At 44.8% G+C, this 24,305-nt stretch overlaps 1 protein-coding gene across 8 annotated transcripts in view; it reads right to left on the bottom strand.

The window, feature by feature from the left end:
* Positions 1–296: 296 nt before the first annotated feature.
* Positions 297–24,305, bottom strand: part of nlgn2a (neuroligin 2a) — a gene marked incomplete at both ends in the record, with an annotated part of 150,007 nt that continues 125,998 nt past the window's right edge. For all 8 annotated transcript variants that reach the window (XM_080547505.1, XM_080547507.1, XM_080547506.1 and 5 more), the window contains 5 exons: positions 297–1,113; positions 1,533–1,899; positions 5,364–5,517; positions 7,569–7,834; positions 11,759–11,944. In XM_080547505.1, the coding sequence (XP_080403631.1) occupies positions 297–1,113; positions 1,533–1,899; positions 5,364–5,517; positions 7,569–7,834; positions 11,759–11,944 (1,790 nt within the window). The remainder of the gene's footprint in view (positions 1,114–1,532; positions 1,900–5,363; positions 5,518–7,568; positions 7,835–11,758; positions 11,945–24,305) is intronic.

The raw sequence follows: 24,305 nt of genomic DNA, 5'->3' as shown, positions 1-24,305 counted from the left end.
GGGTGGGGGATGTCAGAGAATAGAATAGAACCACCCCTCCCCCCTTCCCCCAATATAGTTTCTTCGAATTTCGAACCCCCCCCCCCCGCCTCCCCCCCCCCACCTGCTGCCATGCAGTTCAGTTTGGCCTCACACAGCCCCAGCAGGAGAGGCTGTTGTAAGTTAGCAGCAGCAGGAGGGAGGCTGATGTTAAGAGAAACAGAGAGTAAGAGACAGAGAGAGAGAGAGAGAGAGAGAGAGAGAGAGAGAGAGAGAGAGAGGGCCAGAGTCCTCCCCTCCGCCGCGGGGGAGCTCTACTATACACGGGTGGTGGAGTGGGGGTGTGGCAAGGTGTTGTTGTGGCCGGCGGAGGGGTACGTGTTGAAGGCGTGGAGGGGCTGCATGCCGGTGATGGTGCTGGGGATCATGGTGATAGTGTTGGGGGTCATGAGGGGCACGTCATCCGGGGCCCGGCGCAGGGCCAGGGTGTAGTCGGGCGGGCAGGCGGGCCGCAAGATGTCGTGGGGCCTGAGGGGCTCCAGGTCGTGGTGGGAGTCGTGCTCCGAGTGCTTCATCTGCAGGGACATGATCTCCTCCTCCTGGCTGTGCGCCAGGTCGTTGGCCGGCCCCCCCCGCTGCGGCGACAGCCGGTGGCGTCTCATCTCGTGCCGCTTGTCCCGCTTGTAGTAGAGCGCGGCGAAGGCCAGGATGTTGAGGAAGAGCAGCGAGGCGCCCACGGCCACCGTCACGCTCAGTTCCGTGGAGTAGTCCCGGGTCTCCCCGGGGAACGGGGGCACGCGGTAGGGCTCGGTGCCGTCCAGATCCGGTTCGGAAGGGGGGGTCGGGGGAGGTCGGGTGCGGGGCCCGGGCTTCCAGGGGGTGCGGGATGTGCCGGGGGGCAGGCGCGTGGTGGTGGAGCTCAGCAGCTCCTCGTGGAGGCTGTGGAGGTGGGGGACCAGCTCCAGCCAGAAGGCCACCTTGTTGGCCCGGTAGTTGTCCCGGACGCGGGGCTTCAGACCGATGTGGAGGTACTGCTTGTCCTTGGAGTTGAACTTGGTCCAGATGACCTCCTCGAAGCGGTTGGGCTTGGTGTGGATGAACTTGGTGTCCTGAGGGACCGGCAGGTTGGGGTCCCTGGAAAAGAACGGAAGGAATTATGTCCGACGATTTTGGGATCAGTCATACCAACGTGTTCATGCAAACAAACAAACAAGGAAGAACAAGTGAGTGTGTTAGAGTTCATCTGGAGCTATCAGATTAGATTAGATTTATTGTCCCCAGGGGGAAATTCATTTTCACACTACTGTATATTTCACAATACAGTATACATATATACATACAACACTGTATAACACAGACAGTACTACACATGACAGATACACAAGTACACACACTCAGCGCGGTCTATTATTTAAGGCAACAATGGCTGCGGGGATCGAAGCGAGCCCTTTTGCATCTTAGTGTTCTGTACCTACGCCCGGATGGCAGTGGGGCGAGGTACAGATCCACGCGCCCTGTGACCAGGCACCTACGACCAGGCACCTACGACCTACCCGGTCTTGGCGAAGTTGGTCCAGTAGGTCATGACCACGGCACTGAGCATGACGTCGTTCTTGGAGAAGTTGCAGGGGAACAGATCGGTGGCTCCGATCATGGGCACCCCGAACACGTAGGGGATCTCGTCCCCGTGGGCCGCGTCTGCCCACTCGGGCCGTGTCTCCGTCTGGCAGTGGTGGTAGAAGGTGTAGAAGTAGACGGGAGACTGGAACTCGGCGTGCAGCTTGGCGGTCGCCACCGCCGGCGCCACCCACTGGTGGTCTGTGAACAGCGCCAGCAGGGTCTTCCTCCTCATCTCCCCGTTGTCCCGGTCGGCCCAGTCGGTGTACATGAACTTAATGGTCTCCCTCAGGATGTCCTTACCTGGGGGGGGGTGAGAGAGAGAACGAAAGAGAGAGAGGGGATAGAGGGGGGGGTGAGAGAGAGAGTGAGAGAGAAAGAAAGAAAGAGAGAGAGGGGATAGGGCGGGGGGGGGGGTGAGAAAGACAGTGAGTGAGAGAGAAAGAAAGAGAGAAAGGGGATAGAGATAAGTCATAGTGAATGAGCATAGGAGGAAAAGACAAGCGACATGATAATAATCAGGAGAGAAAGAGCAAGTGGAATGTGGAATGTGTAGAGTCGAAAAAACTGGAGAGGACGAGCAAGGTGTGTGTGTGTGTGTGTGTGTGTGTGTGTGTGTGTGTATGCAGTGGCGCCGGCAGCTGGAATCCTGTACGCACTGTGCGTACACATTTTTTTAAGGATTTTTTTTTTCTGTAATTCACTCAACCTGTTAGTTTGAAATATTACATAAAGGCCAATGATTGGTGTTTACGTCACTGTCACTACTGTAAATACATTTGATTTGATTTGATTTGACTTGTCACTCATTTGACACAACAGGCGAGACCTTGACCCAACTTCTGTTAAACCGATTAAGAGAACTGGATCTGGATCCTGCTCGTATGGTTGGACAGGGGTATGACGGCGCTGGGAATGTCAGTGGGAAGGTGCGAGGCGTTCAGGCGCGCATTAGAGTACAGTACCCTGCTGCCGCCATGTGCACTGTAGAAATAATGCGCTAAACCTAGCGATTGTGCACTCAACGAAAATCCCTGTGGTCCGCAATACTCTGCAAACAAGTCAAGAGATCACAGCCTCCCCAAAGCGCTTACAGTGCTTACTGAGCAACAGTAGCAGCAAAAAACGCCTCCAAAAGTTCTCTGATACCCGCTGGTCTCAGCATGATATGTGCCTGTCTACTATAATCGAAAACTACAAGGACGTGTTAACCACACTGGCTGAGCTGAAAACAGATACTGACGCCAAATGCAGCTCCACAGCATCCTCCCTCACTCGGGCCATGGAGACCTTTGAATTCATCGTCTGTCTAATCATTACTCAGGAGCTTCTTCACTGCCCAACACCGCTGAGTAATGGCTTACAGAACCCAGAATGCGAGCTACCTATGGCCGCTCAAATGGCCACGGATCTTGTGAGAGTGCTTGAGCGCAAAAGAGATGACTCCACATACAGCGATATATGGGGAAAAACATGCTCTCTGGCTGCGATTGTTGATGTCGTCCCTTCACTGCCTCGCATCGCCAAAAGTCAAGCCCACAGGTCTAACACACCTGCAGAAAACCCACAAGAGTACTGGAAAAGAACCATTTTCTTTCCGTTCATCGACCACCTGACCACAGAGGTGAGAGACAGAGTATGCCTTGCACTGCCACGTCTTAAAGCCCAGTGCCTTCTACCCGCCACTGTTGACGGACAGTTTATGGATGGAGATCAAGGAGGAGTATGGTGCGCTGATGCCCAGTGTTGACACTGCAGATATGGAGCTTAATCTGTGGAGGGAGCGCAACAGGCCGCATGATACACCTGCCACCAGTGACATCCTCCAAGTTCTGAGACTAACCGCAGACTTCTACCCCAACGTGCATACTGTCATGAAGGTTCTCCTAACAATGCCTGTGTCCACTACCAGTGCGGAGCGTTCATTCAGCTGTTTACGTCTCTTGAAGACATATCTCCGGAACAGCATGACAGACAAGAGACTGAGTGGACTTGCCCTTATGAATATACATCTTGATATTCCTATTGATGCGGAGGCCATTCTGCTGGAGTTTGATGCAACGGGGAGGCGCAGACTTCACTTCAAATAGGTAGGAACATTTTAGGATTTTGTTGCCAGTCGGATTGGTTTGGTCTTGCTTTTATTGTTAAGTGGTGCAGCGGCTTCTGTCTGGGCTAGCTTATAGTGTCGCATATCTGGTCGTTGAAACGTGTATGCTGCTGTGTGTGTTGTAGGCCTAAAGTGAGTGCAAAACTCTCATTTCGGTGCTAGCCTATGTATTGGTGCGCTGTCACAGTGTCACCAAATAGGCCCTTTGTTTTCCCCATGTGTTAGGTGTAGGGCTGTCCCAAACGACAATTTTTCTAACGATTAATATAGCGATTATTTTTTCGGTTAGTCGATTAGTCTAACTCTAACGACTAATTTACCGATATTTTTTTTACTGTTCGATAAAAAAATAAAAAATAAAATAAATCTTATCATGTGTAGGCCCCTTAATTTCCACCTCACTGCTATGTTTAGCCAACTTGAATGCCAACATGGCCATTTAGAAGTCTGTCCATCACCACAACACATAGTAGCTACATAGCTAGCTAACGTTACTCTCGCTGCTATGTTATGATTAGCTAAATTGATGCTAACGTAGCATGCGAGCTGCGAGCTAGATAACGTACAGTAGGTGCGAGCACCACAATGACAATAGGCTACCGTAGCTAGCCAGCTACATAGCTAACGTTACTAACACCAGAAGACAAGACATACAAACTGTGGTGAGCTACATTGCTTGTGTAACATTAGCTAGTAGCTATCCATTTTTCACTCATACACGGCCGGAAAAGTGAACAGAAATCCAACGGTGACTTACGGTGGTGCTATCTTGCGGCTGTCTTCACAAAGAGCTCCAGGATGCTTTCGCTTGAGGTGCTCGTTCATTGCAGACGTACTGCTGTGATAGGCCATTTCATTTTAGCTTTTTTTTTTTTTGCTTTTTTTTTTGCTTATTAAAAAAAAAAAAAAAAATCTACTCACCGACGCACATTACGCAAGTCGACGTATTGACGTAGTCGATTACGTCGACGACGTCGACGAATCGTAACAGCCCTAGTTAGGTGCGCTGTCACCTGGGCTATGTTTTCATCTGTGTTTCGAGGTGCGCCGTCACCATAATGTTTGTGTTGCTGCGCTCTGTGTAGAGCGAGTTATAGGTGATACAACCATCCAACCTATGTATATTGTAGGCTAGTCTGCGCTATTTCTGCAAAGTTGTGTTACGTTTCTGTGCGTACTATGAAATCGAATCCTGCCGTTCTGCCTGCCCTGTATATGTGTGTGTGTGTGTGTGTACAGTATGCATGTGTGCAGGTGCGTGTGAGACAAATAACAAAGAACAACTTGAGCACTGTGACTGCATTATCAACATGTATCTCTCTCTCCACAGAGGCCTGCTGTGTGCTGCTTGGGGCTGATCTTAGAACAGCGGGTTGATGATTCAGTCTGACCTGGCAGCAGCTGTTAAAAAACCTGTTGTGTTTAGTGTTCTATATCTGTATTCTGTAGTGTAGTTTTACTGACCTGTCATTTAGACTTATGTCTATTATGAATACAAAATAATACAATATTATAAAACCAATATAAACTAACCATATAAAACCAATATAAACAGTGAGTTTTGGTGTCACTAATTTGTCACACAGTATACATAATATACATTTAAAGGGGTCAAAACAAAAGAGGCAGATCTATACTGCATAGAAGGACGTCTCACCCTCAGGATAGCCGTAAAGATTATCCACAAAGTTGGATATGGTGTAGTCAAAGGCTGCAGCTGAGATACCGTCGTTGTCCTCACTGTCATCCACAAACTTCAGGCCCTCTCCCTGGTTCACTCCTATCAGGATGTCGTAGTTCAGGAACTCCCCCTAGTGGAGCAAACAGGGAAGTGCACATTGCTGACACAGCCAGGGTCAGAGTATAGACTTTTTACCTAAAATACAAAGGGACAGATTTTGTGTGTTTTTGTTTACTGTTTGCATCTGTTTTTTTCTCCCCAGAGATAACGTATACAAAGAGAGATTTCTGAAATAATCATAATATAATAATAATAAACTTTGAATTTGTGAATTGGATTCGTAGGGCCCTATTATGCACTTCATAAGTCTTAAGCAATAAGACGAGGCGGTAGATCTAAACTTAAGACGTGGAGGCGTGGTCAAGGCCACTTTGCTATTATGCGTGCGGTAGTGGGCGCCTAAAACCCGGCGCTAAGCAAAGAAATTAGTCATGGGTGTGTTTTGGGCGTCTTCTCAATCAACCCAATCAGCGTGCCAGGTGCCATTCCCTTTAAGAACCGGCTGCGTTGAGTCTTTAGCGCCATGCTATTATGGAAGTCCTAAGAAGGAGGTCAGCGCGCTTCTCTGCAGAAGAAAGTAACAAGCTCGTGCATGAGGTCATTGCTGACCAAACGACATATGTCAGTTACTGCCTGACGGGTGAAGCGCAGCTCATACAAGCATTGCTGCTCTGTAAACAGAATAAAAGAATATATATAGGCTATATTATACATATTTTAATAATAGGCTATAATATAATTGTAATTGCAATATATTATAGCATTATTAACAGTTGGATCACCAATTGAAAGCGCTAAAATGCTTAGATCACGAATCCAGGATTGATTTGATATTGATATCGTTGCCGGTATATGCGCTCGTCGCGCCTTCTTCGTTTATCATAATTCCTTCCTAGGATATATTCCATTGTTCTCTCTCTCTGGCTTAACATTTGCCAGTGGTGGCATTTATACTGTGACCGTAATTGACGTCTTGCCGTGGAGCCACGTGCGTGTTCATGTGTGCCCACATGCATGCGCAAACCACGGAGGCGCGCTCGTGTTTCAAAACGTGCATGAAGTCTAAACTTAAGAACTTTTCAAACCACTTAGCGCTAGGAGCAAAGTCAGATCGCATAATAGCAGGGGCGCCTAGTGCACTTCATTAACATATGAACACTCCCACAATGAGTAATATATGCACGGGAGTTTTACATCTTATGTGTGGGCGCCTATCGACACCTGCATAATAGCAGTAGCGCGTATGAAGCGCATAATAAGGGTGGCGGTAGGTCTTAACCTGGCGGTGCGTCTTAATTAAGACTTAAGACGGCAAGTTAAGAAGTGCATAATAGGGCCCGTAGTCTCATCTGCCGTAGGCTACTGGTAAGTGATACATGGCTTGTAAACAAACTTTCATTTCAGGATGTGTTCAAAAGCAAGGATTGTGTGATCATCTAATTATGTGTAGCTACAGCATGTTGTGATATGCTAAACATGCAGTTACATGTTTGTAGCGATGTTCCTTTTTAGGGGGTCATCCCTATGTTCCCAGAGCTCAATGGTCCCACATTTCTAAGATTTCAAAGGTGGGCTAGGGATAAGGTTAGGGTTAGGACTAGGGTTAGGGTCAGTGTTAGGGTTAGGGCTAGGGTTAGGATTAGGGTTATGGCTAGGATTAGGGCTAGGGTTAGGGTTAGTTAGATGACTTTAGATTAAGATTAAGCGTCTTTGAGTGTCTAGAAAAGCGCTATATAAGTCTAATGTATTATTATTATTATTATTATTATTATTATTATTACTTAGATATGTGGGTCCATTGGGCTGTGGGACCATAGACACGCTCCCCCTTTTTAGCACTAGCTATTAGCAGCTGTTTTGCCTGTGTTTTGATTCCGAGCGCGTTTCTCCGCTATTGGTTTGAGGTGAAACAACATTCAAATCAACATATCTTCTTCAACTATTCTCATGACACGTCATTTGAAAGCTTACAATCTGCACTTTCATAATCTGGAGAAAAAACAAACAGAACAATGACCATGAGGACATGAGGACTTCTTACCCAGACACTGTCACAAAATGTGTCCCTCTTGATCCTATAACAACTATTAAAGGAACATTAAGAGGTGGGAAGTTCCAAACCTGTTGCATGAGGATCTCTGGGTCGTCCGGTACCACGTCTCCGTCCACCACGGGTCCGAAGGCGATGTGGTAGCGGGCCGGTTGGATGTCCTGGTCCACCAGCTCCCGGAAGTTCTTCCTGCGGAGGCAGTCCACCAGTTCTGCTGTCTCTGTCATGCTGCAGCCCACCTTGCGGGCCAGGATCTTGGTGTACTTCAGAGGCTGGTAGTTCACAGACCAGCTGGAGATGGCTGAGCCACTCTGGGCTATGGCCCGCTGAAACAAACCTGGGAGAGACACACGTTTTTTAGACCTCAACAACCAAACAACACACATGGAAAGCTCTGACGTGGGGAGGGTAAGGTTGGGTTGTTCTCTCTTCCCTTATATCCTGCTGGCTGGAACCAACCTGAAACAAACCTGAGAGAAAAAATAGAACTTCATACGCAGACCTGGGATTATATGGGCTGTCTCTCAGACTGAGGGAGGCTTTGGGAATAGCTAGACTGGTTGCTGCAGTTAGAGATGTATCCTTCTCTTCTTTGCCTCACCAGAGTTCTCTCTCTCTCTCTTTCTCTTTCTCTCTCTCTCTCTTTCTCTCTATCTCCTCTGTTTGTCTGAGTGAGTTTCTGTAGTGTTCCATTATGGGAGTGTATGCCTCCATTCTCTGCACTACTCCCCTCACCTCGCCTCCTTTCTCTGCACTACTTTCCTCTCCTGCAGATTGGCTGGTTAATTATTAAGCAGCGATGCAGAGCCCCTTTCCCTGGGAAATCAATTACTGGAGAGGCAGCCTCACCCTACTGCACTACCTCTCAAAGAGACAGGGGGAGAGAGAGAGAGAGAGAGAGAGAGAGAGAGAGAGAGAGAGAGAGAGAGAGAGAGAGAGAGAGAGAGAGAGAGAGAGAGAGAGAGAGGAGAGGGAGAGAGAGAGCAGGACAAATTATGAGAGCAAAAGTTGAGAGAAAGAGATAGAGTAGGGAGAGAGAGAGAGAGAGAGAGAGAGAGAGAGAGAGAGAGAGAGAGAGAGAGAGAGAGAAACAATTTGGCTGAGGCAGTGCCCATCTCCATTCAATTCACCTAAACAAATCTGTTTATCTCTTTACCCGTTACTTCCTCAGTGCATCCTCCTTCACCCTCCCTCCCTCCATGTTCCCCCTCCTTCCTCTCCCGCCCCCTCCCGCCCTCTCCCTGCTCATTACACTCCTTCACATCTAGATCTCCTTCTCCTCCCTCCCATAGAACTTTTCCCCATAAGAATGATGTGTCTTCCGGCATGTCACAGTTGATTTGCGGAGTGGGCTGACATGATCCCGTCCCCCAGGGGGAGTGCTGTCATTCCTTACCTGCAGCCTGGGGGGGGAGGGCTGACAGATGGAGTCTGCAGGGCTGATGTTAGATGACGATGACAGAGGTGACGAGGACAACGAGGATGATGAAGATGGGTTTGACGATGGCAAAGCAGAGGGGGCGAGTGGCAGACAGAGGAGACAGGAGTCAATGACCGGAGAGGATCATGGGACATGTAGGTTAAGGGATGTAGGGGAGAGGAAGACACGGACATGCATGGAGATTCTTCTTTCATGTTTACTGTACTGTATAGATACTGTACTGTACTATACTGTACTGTATAGATACAGTGCTGCTTGAAAGTATGTGAATTTAATCAGAACCAGTTTTATATTTACCAATTCCATATTGTTGGTTTAGGGAATCGTGCGTGTAGAAGAAAAACTAAATTATAAAGAAATTAGTGCAGGTGCAACAATAAGTGAATCCCCAAGTTCACTGAATAACCATTGCCTTGGTTAAATCAAGTAGGTAAGTAGAATACGGTGGGTAAATAATTGGATACCAAATGAACCAGTCGAAGGAGAGATATTTAGGAAAGAGTTTGGGTGGGACTGATAAATAGAGATAGGAAACCTGGTCCGTGTTGTGTTATCCATACAGGTGAATGTAAAACACACCATGGAGATCTCAGAGGACATCAGGAAGAGGTTAGTGAGAGCACATCAGTCTGCGGAAGGCTATAGAAGATTTGAACTCCATTAGTCCACTGTGAGGCAAATCATTTACAAATGGAGAGCATTTAACATGACAGCAACTCGGCCTAGAAGTGGACACCCTTCCAAAATATCCCCAAGAGCCACAAGAAAAATTACAAATCAGGTAAAAACCAACCCAAACATAATATTTAGAGATTTGCAGACCTCCCTTGCTGCATCTCAGGTAACTTCGCATGTTTCAACAATAAGAAGAACGCTGAATCAAAATGGCATTCGTGGGAGGGTTGCTAGGAAGAAGCCTCTGCTGTCAAAAAATAACCAAACTGCCCTTCTTAACTTTGCCGGAGACCATCTGGACATGCCTGAAGGTTTCTGGAAGTCCATTCTCTGGACAGATGAATTCAAAAATTGACCTTATTGGTCACAATCAAATCCACTATGTTTGGCGAAACCCCAACACTGCCTACCACCAAAAGAACCTTATCCCAACAGTCAACCATGGTGGTGGGACTGTCATGATCTGGGGCTGCTTTTCCTCCTCTGGACCTGGCCGTCTCCACATCATTAAGGGAACCATGAATTTTGAGGTATACCAGGAGATTTGTATACAGAACTTCAAGCCATCAGCCAAGGAGCTAAAGCTCGGCTGAAAATGGGACAACGACCCAAAGCATTCAAACACATCTACTAAAGAATGGCTCAGGATAAAGAAGATTTGTGTTTCAGATTGGCCAAGCCAAATTCTGACCTAAATCCAATTGAGATGCTGTGGCAGGACCTGAAGCAGGCAGTTCAATGCCAGACACCCCTCAAACCTCACTCAATTGACTCACTTCTGTAAGGAGGAGTGGGCAAAAATATCTCAAAACAGATGTCAGAGACTGATTAGTGGCTATACAAGACTTTTACTCCAAGTTATCGCTGCTAATGGAGGTGCCACAAGCTATTGACTGAAGAGGTTCACTTATTTTTGCACCTGCACTCATTTCTTTATAATTTAGTTTTCCTACTGCACGCATGATTCCCTCTAAACCAACATATGGAATTAGTAAATATAAACCTGTTATGTCAGATAAAAAAGACTGATTAAATAAAGATTTCATGGTAAAAACCAAAAAAATCTATAATTGCAAGGGGTCACATACTTTAAAGTAGCACTGTATATATATATATATATATATATATATATATATATATACAGTATATACACACAGGACATGGAATACACGTGTTCTATTTACAGATACATACACAGAATATGACATACATTACATACTCTCATACATGTAAGTAGAAGACACACATACATACATGAGTATGCATGCAATCTTCTTCATTTTTAGACAGACAGACACACTCACACACACACACACACGCAAGTGATGATGGAAACACTGGTATAGATTTAGAGAGCACAGCTTCTAATCTCTGCTCCTTTCATCTGTAGTCTGTGTCTACCAGAGGAGGGTACACAGAGGGTCTAAGGAGGCCTGGGAGTGCAGCATGATCAAAGTAGTAGTGTGTGTGTGTGTGTGTGTGTGTGTGTGTGTTTGCGCGCGCGCGCGTGTGTGTGTGTGTGTGTGTGTGTGGAGGTTTGTCTGCAGGTCATTTGACCACATTGCTCCCACTATAAGCCCTTGTCTCTGTGCCTGTGTAAGGCTCTCATTCTCCTTGACCACACCACTTACCCTCAGAAGCAGTTGTCCACCTCCTGTTCTCAGAGTAAGAACAACAGGATGTATCTCATTTCATCAGAGTGTTGAAGCAATCTACCCCTCTTACTCTTTGAGTGAGTTCAATTTAACCCACACCACCCTGAAGGATCATGCAGTTGCACAAAATCGACAGTAATTCTCTATTTTTTCAGTGACTACTGTATATCCCTGTTGCCTTCCATGACTAATAATAATATTTGTCTTTTACTTGTATCAAGCTATTGTACGACATGTGTCGTACTTGTATCGCTCTGTATAATTATACCACAAAATGAATAACTAGGTAGGTTTTAAATAAACCAGGGCCTGTGTGATAGATAATCTCAATCTAGATTAATTATTCTGGTGACGTGAGTTTCTGCCTCTTGCCCTCCTGATAGACCCAGTGTAAACCCAGTGTATGATCTTCTCCTGTGATCGGTGGGTGTTCTCAAAAACCAAACAATAGATAAAGGTAATCCATACTAGGGCTAGTGGGAAGCCTTACCCTCGGAGTGGTGGGAGAGGATAAGCAGGTTGACACAGGACGCCCCAGCTCCAGAACCAAAGATGGTGATGCGCTCCGGGTCACCCCCAAAATGTCCGATGTTCTCATTGAGCCAACGCAGAGCCTGGATCTGGTCCAATAGACCATAGTTCCCCTTGGCAGACTGGTCCCCTGTACTCAGGAACCCTATAAGAGGAGAGGAGGGGTTGGGGGATGTGGTAAAAAACAGAGGTGGGAGAAATGAGAGAGAGGGAATGGTAGAGAGAAAGAGTGAGTGAGTGAATGAGAGAGGAAAGGATGAGATAGAGAGAGGGACAGGGACAGGTGTCAAGGTCAGAGAAGGAGGGAAGATGAGTTGTGAGGTAAATGGAAAGAAAAACGAAAGAGGACAGAGAGTGAGGTAGGGGGAAACAGATACACGGAATGAGGGAGGGGAGGAGGTGGGGGAGATAAGAGGAAAAAGAGAAAGAGAGACACGTTAATAGATTTATTTTGACCATTATGTCACCTCCTTTGGCAAATGTTAGTAATAATAATGGTAGGAATGGTAGCAATCTAGTCAGTAAATCAGCTTTTGAATTAAGTGAATTGCTAGAGAGAGAGAGAAAGAGAGAGAGAGAGAGAGAGAGCAAGAGAGAGAGCAAGAGAGAGAGAGAGAGCAAGAGAGAGAGCAAGAGAGAGAGAGCAAGGGAGGCAACAACAGCCAAATATTGAGACAAAGACCAAGAAAAAGAAGAAGAGGAGCACTTGATCATGTCCCTGAGACCGTCGGTTTATATATTTTTTATAAAACGATCCATTGTTTGCCTCTCTTTTCTCCAACATTTACTCAAATAAAAACACCCATTCCCAGTTAAAGCACATTCTACTGTAGCCTATTCTCTCGCATATTTTGATAAAGGGTAGTAGAATCAAGGGGAGTTAATACAACAGTGCAATATGAGATGAAAGCCCTGAACAATGTGAATAGCCTTTAAAATGGCTGTGGTAAGGAGAGCTTGTTAGGGGGAAGAGAGAAGGGGAGAAAATAGTGGGTGTTCTGTGAGTCCCGGATAGAAGCACAACGTTTCATCTGCCTCCAAGACACCAAGGGTTGGCTCCCGAGCAGGGGAGGCTGATCAAAGCCTGACACTACAGAGAAGACTCTCTCTCTCTCTCACACACACACACAGGCACACACGCCTCACACACGTATGCACACACGCACGCGCACGCACACGCACACACACACACACATGTACATGCACAACTGCAAGAACAGTGACGCTGCATGTGGTACACATATACACATAACAGACACACAGACACAAGCACACACACACATGTGTCTCCCTCTCTCACACACAAAAAGAGAGCACCAGCCTTTATGGACACACACTCACAAAAGACTTCAAATGTAGCCTCCCTCAGGAGCTCACACATAACTGTACTAGTAGTACATGGCAAAATAGGTCAATGAATGTTGCATCCTATCTATATGATGAATACATTCTGAAGGGTTGAAAGTGATGCCAGTGTGGCATTGCAGTCCAATCCAGTCCTGGCACACATACAACCTGTTCTATGTGGTATGGCTGAGGAGCATGGCGGCCAGGCCTGTATCTGACTGTGTGAAAGGAGCAGCTGTGGAGGGTGAGCCCTGCTTAACTCTGCTCTGCCCTGAATAATGCAAACTGATGATGACACTCGCATGTCTTCAGGATGCACACACTTTTACTATATAACACACGCACACACACACACACACACACACACACACACACACACACACAGACACAGACACAGACACACGCACGCACGCACGCACGCACACACACACACACACACACACACACACACACACACACACACACACACACACACACACACACACACACTACAAATGGGAGTAAGTATGAACACTTACATAGACCCTGTGCCCATTTTATATATGCTTCTAGGTGTCAAAGACAGCTGCTTCTCCTTTTCATTTAGACACCTTGGTTAGACACCTTGGTTAGCCCAACTGTCAAAGACGCTACTCATTCCCAGCCATCAAGCACAGCCTAAATATGTCATTACAATTACCACACTCTGTACTCTACTGCTTATGCTTCTGTCACAGCAGGAGGCAGCCTATCATTCAACTTGTCATTCAGCCTATCATTCAGCCTATCATTCAGCCTATCATTCAGCCTATCATTCAGCCTATCATTCAACCTATCAACCTATCATTCAGCCTATCATTCAGCCTATCATTCAACCTATCAACCTATCATTCAACCTATCATTCAGCCTATCATTCAACCTGTCATTCAACCTATCATTCAACCTATCATTCAGCCTATCATTCAGCCTATCATTCAACCTATCATTCAACCTATCATTCAGCCTATCATTCAGCCTATCATTCAGCCTATCATTCAACCTATCATTCAGCCTATCATTCAACTTGTCATTCAACCTATCATTGAGCCTATCATTCAGCCTATCATTCAGCCTATCATTCAGCCTCACTCAACGCACTGACGTCGGCACGCAGTACATGCTGCTGAGCCGTTTATAAAAGGGTCACCAGGTACCACAGAGGGAGGAAGAGACGAGACTCATTCAATAGACCTATCGCTAAGCCACGGCCCCTTTGAAAACTCGGACAAACAAACAACACTGAAAGTGACTGACCGACCGTGACTGAATGACATTCTGAATGACTTACAATGGCGGGAGTTGGCAAATTTCTGATTTCTGATTTACCACAGTAAGTAATAGACACGTTTTTTGATGACAAGAATATTTAGTCTAGAAGCTTTTCACCATTAGATATTAGCGAGTTGTTTGTCTGAGTTTTCTGCCTGTCGTGACTTTTGCTGTGATATGATTGGACAATTTCTATTTTGGGGCGTGGCTTAGCGATAGGTCCATTCACACTCAAACATGACCTTTTTCAGATCACTTAAGAACACCAGACCTTTCTATCCTAAGCAGCGTTCTCACTCTGACACAGCAGCAGACATCTAGACATAGGGCCTCACTCTGACACAGCAGCAGACATCTAGACATAGGTGACATGACGTCATCGAACTGCGAAACGGGCGCAAAGTGCAAAGGCTTCAAATTTGCGTTTTTGCAAAAAAAAAAAAAAAAAATCTGATTTCGTTTTTTTGTCACCAGACACAAGTTAAGGTTTTGAACTACCCACTCGTTATTTTTTCGAGCAGTTTTACGATAGTTAAATATGTGTACTTAGTCAACAAAATAAGCTTATTTTTCACCGGATTTCTCCCGGGAAATTCTCCCTTGTGGGAGGGGAGGAACTGGATCCAGGTTGTTTCTCATTGGTCGATCGATTTGGTTACGCGAAGAGTCAGGAAGTAGAGTGCTGCTTTGAGAAGAGTCAGGAAGCAGCGCGCTGGTTTGTTTACTCCACTAAGACTCGTAAGGTAAGATCTATTATGAGCCAGATCTATTTATGTACATAGCGAATTTGTTAGTTAAGTTAGTTACTAGTTGAAACCAGTGTGTTCGTGTATTTAGACATTTCTTTATTATTACCGACTAGCAACTAACTGAAAGCACATTGTTCCTGGCTGGTTCCATTGTTGTTAGCATTCTAGCATTGTAGCTCGGAAATGTCTGTCTAAGTTGAAAGTACGGTTAGTATGTCTACGTTGAAAAAGTTGTAAGACTCATGTTCAGTGTGTAATACTGGAATACTGTAACATGTCAAGTGTAATAGATTACAGAAATGTTAAAAGTTTAAACACATGTCTTCCTTTGTTTGTTATGAACGAGCTAGCCGCTAGCCCAGTGGCGTAGCGCAAAATCCCGGGGCCCCCCCGCAAGGTGGCGGTGGGGGCCCTTTCGCAACGGAGTAAAAAAAAAAAAAAAAAAAAAAAAACTTGCGTTTTTTAGAGGCCGATGCGTTATTGACGTTGCGAAATTTCGCAATATGCACTCTACATTCTAAATGCTTGACTTAGCAAAAGGTACAAACAAGTGAGAGCCATAACTAAAACCAAATGGTAGACTACATCAGTAGAATGTATTATAAGTAGAAAAGTACAAGCTTTATTTCTTTTAACAAAGAGTGGTGTGCACAGCAGCGCGATATCTGTAAACATACAAGCTGTAGACTCTCCGCTAAGGGTTGCCAGATGGGATTGAGAATTTCCAACCTAACCAATCTAAAAACTTCTAAATCCACCAAAAACCAGCCCATCTGGCAACCCTGTCTCCGCTGCATCAGAATCTACTTGTTGCGTAAAATTGGCCAGGGTTAGTCAAATCCTTTGTTGGACATCTCGTTTCTTAAGTCCTGGTATATTGTGGCATTTCTTTAATGTTTGCCATCTGGTCTAGGAATACCCAGGGAGACGCAGACAGCAGAAGTAGAATAGAATAGTAGAATAGAAAAATAAACAGCTATATATAGCCTAACCATGCTGAATTATGTACCTGTATGATGCACTGACAGCCTGTGACTGTGAACCTGGCCGGACCCTGCCCTTCTGCCTGAGTTTGAGTATGATGCTGCCCAAATAAATGTTATTGTTTAGTGCTGTACGCTTTCGTGGTATTATATTGTGTGAATTATCATCTGTATGTTGTTTTTCTTTCACTCGACTAACTGCCGAGATAATACTTGAGACATGTACTTCCGTAAACATAAATTTTTTATTTTATTTTTTTACAATATCGGACCGACAGTCCCACATATAGCGGCTATAATGTCCGAATAGAGAATCTACCACCACCTAAAGAATGCTTATTGTACTTTGTATTGTATTTTCGCTTGCTCATTTTCCTTGTGTCTCGCTGCCTACGTGTGACGTCAAAGTCATGTTGCTATTGGATACGGCTAACTATGTATATATTTTTAAATATAGGCCTATATATTAAAATTAAGGTTGACACAATGAAGGGCCACTTATTTTCTTTGTTTTATATTTTTTAAAATTATAAAAAAAAAAAAAAAAATTTTTTGGATCCAATGTTAGGGGGCCCCCTAGTGGCTGGGGCCCCCCCGCGGTGCGTCGCTTGCGGGCCCGTCCGCTACGCCACTGCGCTAGCCGCTAACACTACTCTGAATACTAGCCTAGTGACTAGGTAATTATCATTGTCATGTATTAGGCTAGCTATTTTATGAACATGGTATGGTAGTATTTTATGAACATGGAGTGCCAGTAACTGTAGGCAATATTTTAATGTACTATCTTCCTTTTGTTGCAGCTTTGATGCCCTCCACACCACCAGACACAGCTCAACAACTCAGAGCCGAGTGGTCATTGTACCTGTCTCTCTCCACAGTGTTACAATACCTGTCTCTACCTGTCTCTCTACCTGTCTCTCTCCTCTCAGCTCTTTAAACACAGAGTACCTGTCTCTCTCCACAGATATATGTGTGGTGGCCTGGGAAAACCCTTCACATGGTGGCATGTTGACATTTTCATTTTTTAATATTTCCATAAATTAGAAGTTCTCAGCTATTCATAACTAGTTGAATGACTGAGATAGCCCTTTATTTTAAAAAGGTATGAGCATTTTAATGTATCATGTCAAAAAAAGTGAAAGGTGAGAAATGCTGCCCCCATGCTGCCCCCGACCCCTTTCTCCTCCGGGTCGGGGGAGGAGCCTATGCAGATCGTCCGGTCTCGTTTGTCTGCTTGTGATGCGGTGTTAGTCTGCTCGCCTCGTCGGTATGCGAGGGACAGATCAATTTGTGTGTCTTCTAGTTAAGATTTTATTACTTTATGCTTATTGTGAGCATCAGTAAACTGGCAATAACACAGGTGGAAGTATCGTCTCTCCTTTCGCTCATGTGTGCGTGCGTTGCTTAACTGAGAATGAGACACGTTCAACGTGACGTTGTTTCGCTAGCAAACTACCCACCACAAAAACATAAAAATAAGTACTTTCTCTTTTGTTTTCTTAAAATGTTTATTCACCATAATGTAGTATGGAGTTCAAAGTACTAGAATACCACATAATATAAAAATCGCCGAAATAGGACATTTCCATCTATTTTTGCTCTTTGCCACAAACGAACGCCAGCGACATCCGACGGGTTTTCCCAGGCCACCACACATATACACACACACACACACACACACACATATATAAACACACACACACACACACACACAGATATACACACACACACATACACACACAGGGTATGGATTAGACACTGACTGTTCTGTCGAAGATGTGACAGCAGCAGTGAAACCAGACAGACCCATGGTGTGTGTTATACCTGAGGACATGGTGTATGTTATACCTGAGGACATGGTGTGTGTTATACCTGAGGACATGGTGTGTGTTATACCTGAGGACATGGTGTATGTTATACCTGAGGACATGGTGTGTGTTATACCTGAGGACATGGTGTGTGTTATACCTGAGGACATGGTGTGTGTTATACCTGAGGACATGGTGTGTGTTATACCTGAGGACATGGTGTGTGTTATACCTGAGGACATGGTGTGTGTTATACCTGAGGACATGGTGTGTGTTATACCTGAACCACACACTCTGGCAATATTTTGTTGAATAACAAGAACAGTTGGGCATAGATACAGCATTTTGAACTGTGTCATGATTTATTATCTATTGATAGTCAATTCACAGACCTTGCATGCTTACCTGTGTATAGTCTGTTGTATGTTGAACTATAAGGCTGGACATTGACTACTGAGCACTACACTATTTCCAGCACAAGACATCAGCAAATTACTCTTAATGCCTCCATAATAATAAGCTGGCTAATTAGCTACAGTAATAACATTGATAGGTGATAATGTTAGCAATATCTAGCTAAGTACCGTAAACTTCTCTTTGAAAAGTCTATCTGACCCAGTGACTAACACTAATGTTTGCACACTGATTGTACTTTGCACAGCTTGTCGCACCATTGTTCTGCTATAGTGCGACTACCATCACTTATACTTATCACTTTATTACTTATTATTGTGACTATGTACCTTGTTGAAGAACCAAAGCGACATATTTTTATTCTTGTGTACTGTAAAATAAATTCTGATTCTGATTGAAGACTTTTTTGTATCATTAAAAGACTAACAATAACAGTTACAACAACCATAAATAATAATAAGCTGGGTAATTAGCTTAGGTAATACCTTGCTAGGTAATAATGTTATAGCTGTATAACTATAGCTGTCTGACCCAGTGACCAGTATTGACAGCTGATAGCTGTCAATCTAGAGGGGGAGTGGTTGGGGGTGGGGTTGACCAGCTATTGTTACCGCCCATTACCTGCCGGTGTGAAGGTGTGAAAAAGTCCCAAATCTTTGAAAGCCGTTTCCTCAGGATTTAGTTTTCAGGGTTAACAAGTTTCAAATACTCATGTTGTCTTACATTTTTTCCCGATGTCTATGTATGACACATCATTTGAAAGCTTACAATCTGTAGTTTAAGCATATGTAAAAAACAGAAAAATGACTTTGCCCCCTCTTTGGTCATTCCACCAGATCGCCCTATTAGGGCCTCTGACACAGCAGCAGACATCTACACATAGGGCCTCACTCTGACACAGCAGGAGACAGCTAGACATTTTTTTTTTTTTTTTGCCATTTAGCAGACGCTTTTATCCAAAGCGACTTACAATTACGAATTACAGGGACATTCCCCCTGGAGTAACTGAGGGCTAAGTGCCTTACCCAAGGGCACACTAGTAGTGGTGTGGCTTCAGGCGGGATTTGAACTCACAACCTTCCGATCCCAAGTCCAACTCACTATCCACTAGACCACCACTACCCCTCTGACACAGCAGTAGACATCTAGACATAGGGCCTCGTCATTGGCCAATCTTTGGCCTCGCGTGGTGGTTCTCTTCCTCTGTCCACCGTACATTTTGAGGATATTCAAATATTATTATTACAATTGCTTGGCTATGTCATCACAATTATTCTCTAGTGAAGAGTAAAGAGTGAAATTATTCCGATTTTCAACTGTGCTTGTCACTCCAGGCGGGACCCCTCAGTGGGTGTTTTGTGTGTGGATTTGTTTGTGTGTGTGTGTGTGTGTTTGTGTGTGTGTGTGTGTGTGTGTGTATATGTGTGTGAAGGGAAGATGCAGATTAGGCAAAACCCGCTCTGCCCAAAACAGCAGCAGTTCGCTCCCTCAAAAACAACAGTCAGGATTTGAACAAACAGCCAAACAGAAGGGAACCATGGTGGCTGCCAATGGCAGACCCCCCTCCCTCTCTGCTTCTCCTGTCTCTCTCCATCTCTCTCTCTCTATTCAACAACCTTTCCTTTCCCCTTTCATTCTTAGGTCTTTCTTTTTCTTTGTTATCGTTTCCTTCTCACTTTTATAGAATATTCTTTTTCTCTACTCTTGATCAGTTTTCTCTTTCTTTCTGTTTCTTTTATCTCATCCTCTCTCTCTCTCTCTCTCTTTTTCCTCTTTCTATCTCTGGCATCCTATAGATGATGGTCTTGAGCTGTAGCCTGCGTGTGAAGTCCTGCAGGTTCAGTGGTGGTCAACTGTCAGACAACTGTCTTTCATGCATCAGTCTCTTTGCTTCTAAGCTCTTTCATGGAAACTCAACGCTGGTGTGTATTTATCTGTGTATAACGCTGTGTGTATGTGTGTGTGTGTGTATGTGTGTGTGTGTTGTGCTCTGTATATGGTAGTGAGACAGAAACCAGGCCAGCTCCCAGCTGAGAATGACTGTGGGCTCTATTTTCAGCCAGCGCAAAACAAACGCAAGTCCAAACGCAGGCGTGTTGGCAATTTGTGTTAGCGGTGGAACTGGTGAAAAAACCACGACACTGAAGTGATATCTGGTCTGTGCTCAGGTGGATGGAGTCATGGTAAGGTGTGTTCATGACAATGCGCCATTCAAATATACTGTAGACAAACATGTCTAAGAGCTTCCCTCCAGCTCTGGCTGCTTTCTGCCTTGCTACAACATCCCTCATTCTAATGAAGCCCACACATGTGTCTGTGTGTGTGTGCGTGCGTTTATGTGTGCGTGTGTGTGTGTGTGTGTGTGTGTGTGTGTGTGCGCGCGTGTGCATGTCTTGGACAGAAGACCAAGACACAGTTTTCATCAGGGGACATAGGTGGAGAGTTAGACAGTCACACAGTCAGACAGAGAGAGACGGAGAGAGATAAAACAATCTCAAAGATAAAAAAAAACAAGAAAAAACAAGAAGGTGACAGACAGAGGGAGGGAGAGAAAATGTGAGAGAGGGTGACAGAGAGAGGGTGAGAGAAAACATGAGAGGGTGACAAACAGAGAGAGAGCAGAGAGAGAAAACAAGGGAGACAGAGAGGGTGAGGAAACACGAGACACGCTGACAGAGAGAGAGAGGGAGAGAGAAAACATAAGGGAGGATGACGGAGAGAGGGAGGGAGAGTGAAAACATGAGAAAGTGACAGACAGAGAGAGAGAAAAAAACAAAAGGTTACAAATGTAATGCAGGGAAAGGGAGAGAGAAAACATGAGAAAGGGTGACAGAGAGAGAAAGGGAAAGAGAAAACACAAGGACAGGTTCCACATGTAACTGAAGAGGAAAGGTTCCACATGGAACTGAAGAGGAAAGGTTCCACATGGAACTGAAGGAGATGAGGGAGACGCCTCGCTGTGGGACACATACTATTGTGTACCTTTCGCGGAAGACCCCTATTCAATCACACCTGGTACAGCCCAGTGCCCTCCCCCCCCCAAATCACCGTCCCAGTAAAGGGATGCTGCAAGCTTGCCATTTCATCCAGATAATTACTCTTGATGAACTCAACACGAGAGGGGCGATAAGGCCCTGTCCCTCTGGAACGCCCTCCCCAACCACATCAGACAGGCCAACACCCTCCCATTTAAACAGGCCCTCAAAACCCACTTCTTCAAGCTTGCCTTCACCAGTTAACCCTCTCCCCCTCCCCTTCCCATGTGTCCCCAGCACTACCTTAATTAGGCCCCTATACTTTCTTCCTTACCCTTTGTTTCTTTTTATTATTACTACTCGATCTTTTCAGTTTGTAAAGCGTCTTTGAGTTTCTAGAAAAGCTCTATATAAGTCTAATGTATTATTATTATTATTATTATTAATATTATTATTATTATTATTATTATTATTATTATTATTATAAGGTGAAGGGTGGCCCTTGTCTCCTGTGGGGGCCTAGGTTCGTTACACAAGCTAACTAGCTAGGAATTATGTCAAACTAGGAAGCGCTTAGTAGTCCTTGTAGTATGAGCACGAGCTAGCCTACCCTCCTGTGAGGATGCTAATATCTCTCACACAAGGTGAGAGAAATGAGCTTGTCAAAGCTAGCCATGGGCTCAGCTGTCCAGAGACAATGAGTCAATTAGTTAGCTGACCTTCCGATTTCTAGCCGTCGCCTAAACGAAGGACCTAGCCAGTTATAATGATAACAACAGAAATGATCAGCGGGGCGCTTAAGTGGCGTAGCACAATAACCCCGCAGTAGACAGACATTTACACTGCAGGTCGTAATGCCTAGTTCCGATTTTTTGTCCATATCCAATTTTTGGGAACGCCTGCTTTCTACTTTTTAAAAATGACCCATAACCGATACCTGTGCTTACATTTGCTTAGACTTGAAACAACCTGCACAAATACATGAGGGTTTGGTTACCGGAAACAAAAGTAAACAGACAGCCACAATGGACGCAAATGAGACAGAAATTATAATCCAAGCCATTGCTTTCCGAAGTATGTTTATAGGTCCGCACTTTTGAACGGCTGTTGTGAGTGAAACTCAAAAAATTACAGATATCAGATTCGTATCAGATTTATTTCCACATATGATTGAGGCCTGAAACGGATCTGAGAATATCCGATTCAATGTGCTTTTTTACTGCTGCCTGATCTGTGCCATGTGAATTGTGTAATTTCTACCTGGCAGTGTAAATGCGGCCTAAGTCACATGCCATATCATCGCAGGGTCTCAATATATCCTGCATGTTATCCCCCCTCTCCCTCACCCATCTTTCCTGTCAATCTCTACTGTCTGTATCCCAAGAAAGCAGAAATGCCCTAAAAACATATCAATAAAAAAAAAGAAAGAAATGATCAGCAAGCTATGTTGTGAAAATCGTAGAGGTAAAAATTGTCTTGGCTTACCAACCATCCTTTTGTATGTCGAGCTGAACCGCAGGAATCCAGTAGACTACAGCAATACAACTACAGTACACTTGACAGTCAGCGAGAATAAGATGGCGTGCTTGTAGCGTCCCTTTATTGGGATGGGTGAGAGGCAGGGTGTCACCGGCATGTACCAGGCGTGATTGAATAGGGGTCTTCTGTGAAAGGTACACAATTGTATGTGTCACCATGGTGATAGAGGATGACAGAAAGAGAGGGAGAGATTAAACATGAGAGAGTGTGACAGACAGAGAGAGAGGATGACAGAGAGAGAGGGAGTGTTTGTGTGTGTGTGTGCATGTGTGTTTGTGTGTGTGTGTGTGTGTGTGTGTGTGTGTGTTTTCAACAGGGAATGAGAAACCAGTGTCTCACATCTGCTTTACAAGAATATTTATAGAGAGTCTTTGTCCAGCCATCAGACTTTGTTGCCTTGTGAACACTTTTACAGCTCTGACAAGAAACGGCTCACTGTGGAACAGGTCTGATCACACTCTCAGATACAAGGGTATGATGAGTGTGTGTGTGTGTGTGTGTGTGTGTGTGTGTGTGTGTCCATCCCTTCCTCTGTCCTCTTCCATCTTTGTCTATGCAGTAGGGATGGGGGAAACGAAGCTTTCGACGCAATTGACACGTTCGACACAATTGTGTCGGAAAAAGTGTCGATCTATCGATACAGTCGATACAGCAGCTCCACAATGACATCTGCTGGTCAGGTCATGGTATGGCGGCTGTATCGACTGATTCACAAGTCAGGTATTTGAGGCAAAATACAATAAGCCCACCGTCATCTGCGATGTCTTGTTCAATAAAGGTGCTGTGACAAACTGTGTCGATGTGTATGTGGCCATATGTGGTCTTAAATGTTGGTGTGTCTAGTAGACTATAATAAATACATATATGAATAAATAAATAAATGCAACTGTTGTGTCCATTTCTGATATGAATAGAATAGAATTTGCCATTTAGCAAACGCTTTTAATCCAAAAGCTACTTACAGGGACATTCCCCCTGGAGTAATTGTAGTACTCAAGGGCACACTAGTGGTGGTGTTTCAGGCAGGATTTGAATTCACAACCTTCCGATCACCAGTCCAATTCACTCCACTATCCCCTTGACATGTAAGGATACAAATCGGAATGACATTTCGGCATGTGTGGGACATGGCTGTTTGACAATTGGAGCAGATATAAATGGTCAACATGTCATAACAGGGTCAACAGTGTTGGGACGTGCTCGTGGAACAGGGAAAGAGTGCAAAACAAGGCTACATTGTGGAAACTGGACAGACTTGTGCTTATGTGAACAATCAAATATTTATTGCTTGTGTACATGAACAGGCAACGTTTTTTTATGCGTATCTATCTGGCTAGCCTATGTGTTGCAATTATGAATCTATGACTATCTCTGTATGTTCTATATCTATCTATCAATATCTA

Source organism: Nansenia antarctica (genome assembly GCF_963989245.1).
Source record: "Nansenia antarctica genome assembly, chromosome: 17".
Classification (NCBI taxonomy): Eukaryota; Metazoa; Chordata; class Actinopteri; order Argentiniformes; family Microstomatidae; genus Nansenia; species Nansenia antarctica.
Note: the sequence above shows the minus strand (reverse complement) of the source record. Positions and strands in the feature narration are given on the sequence as shown.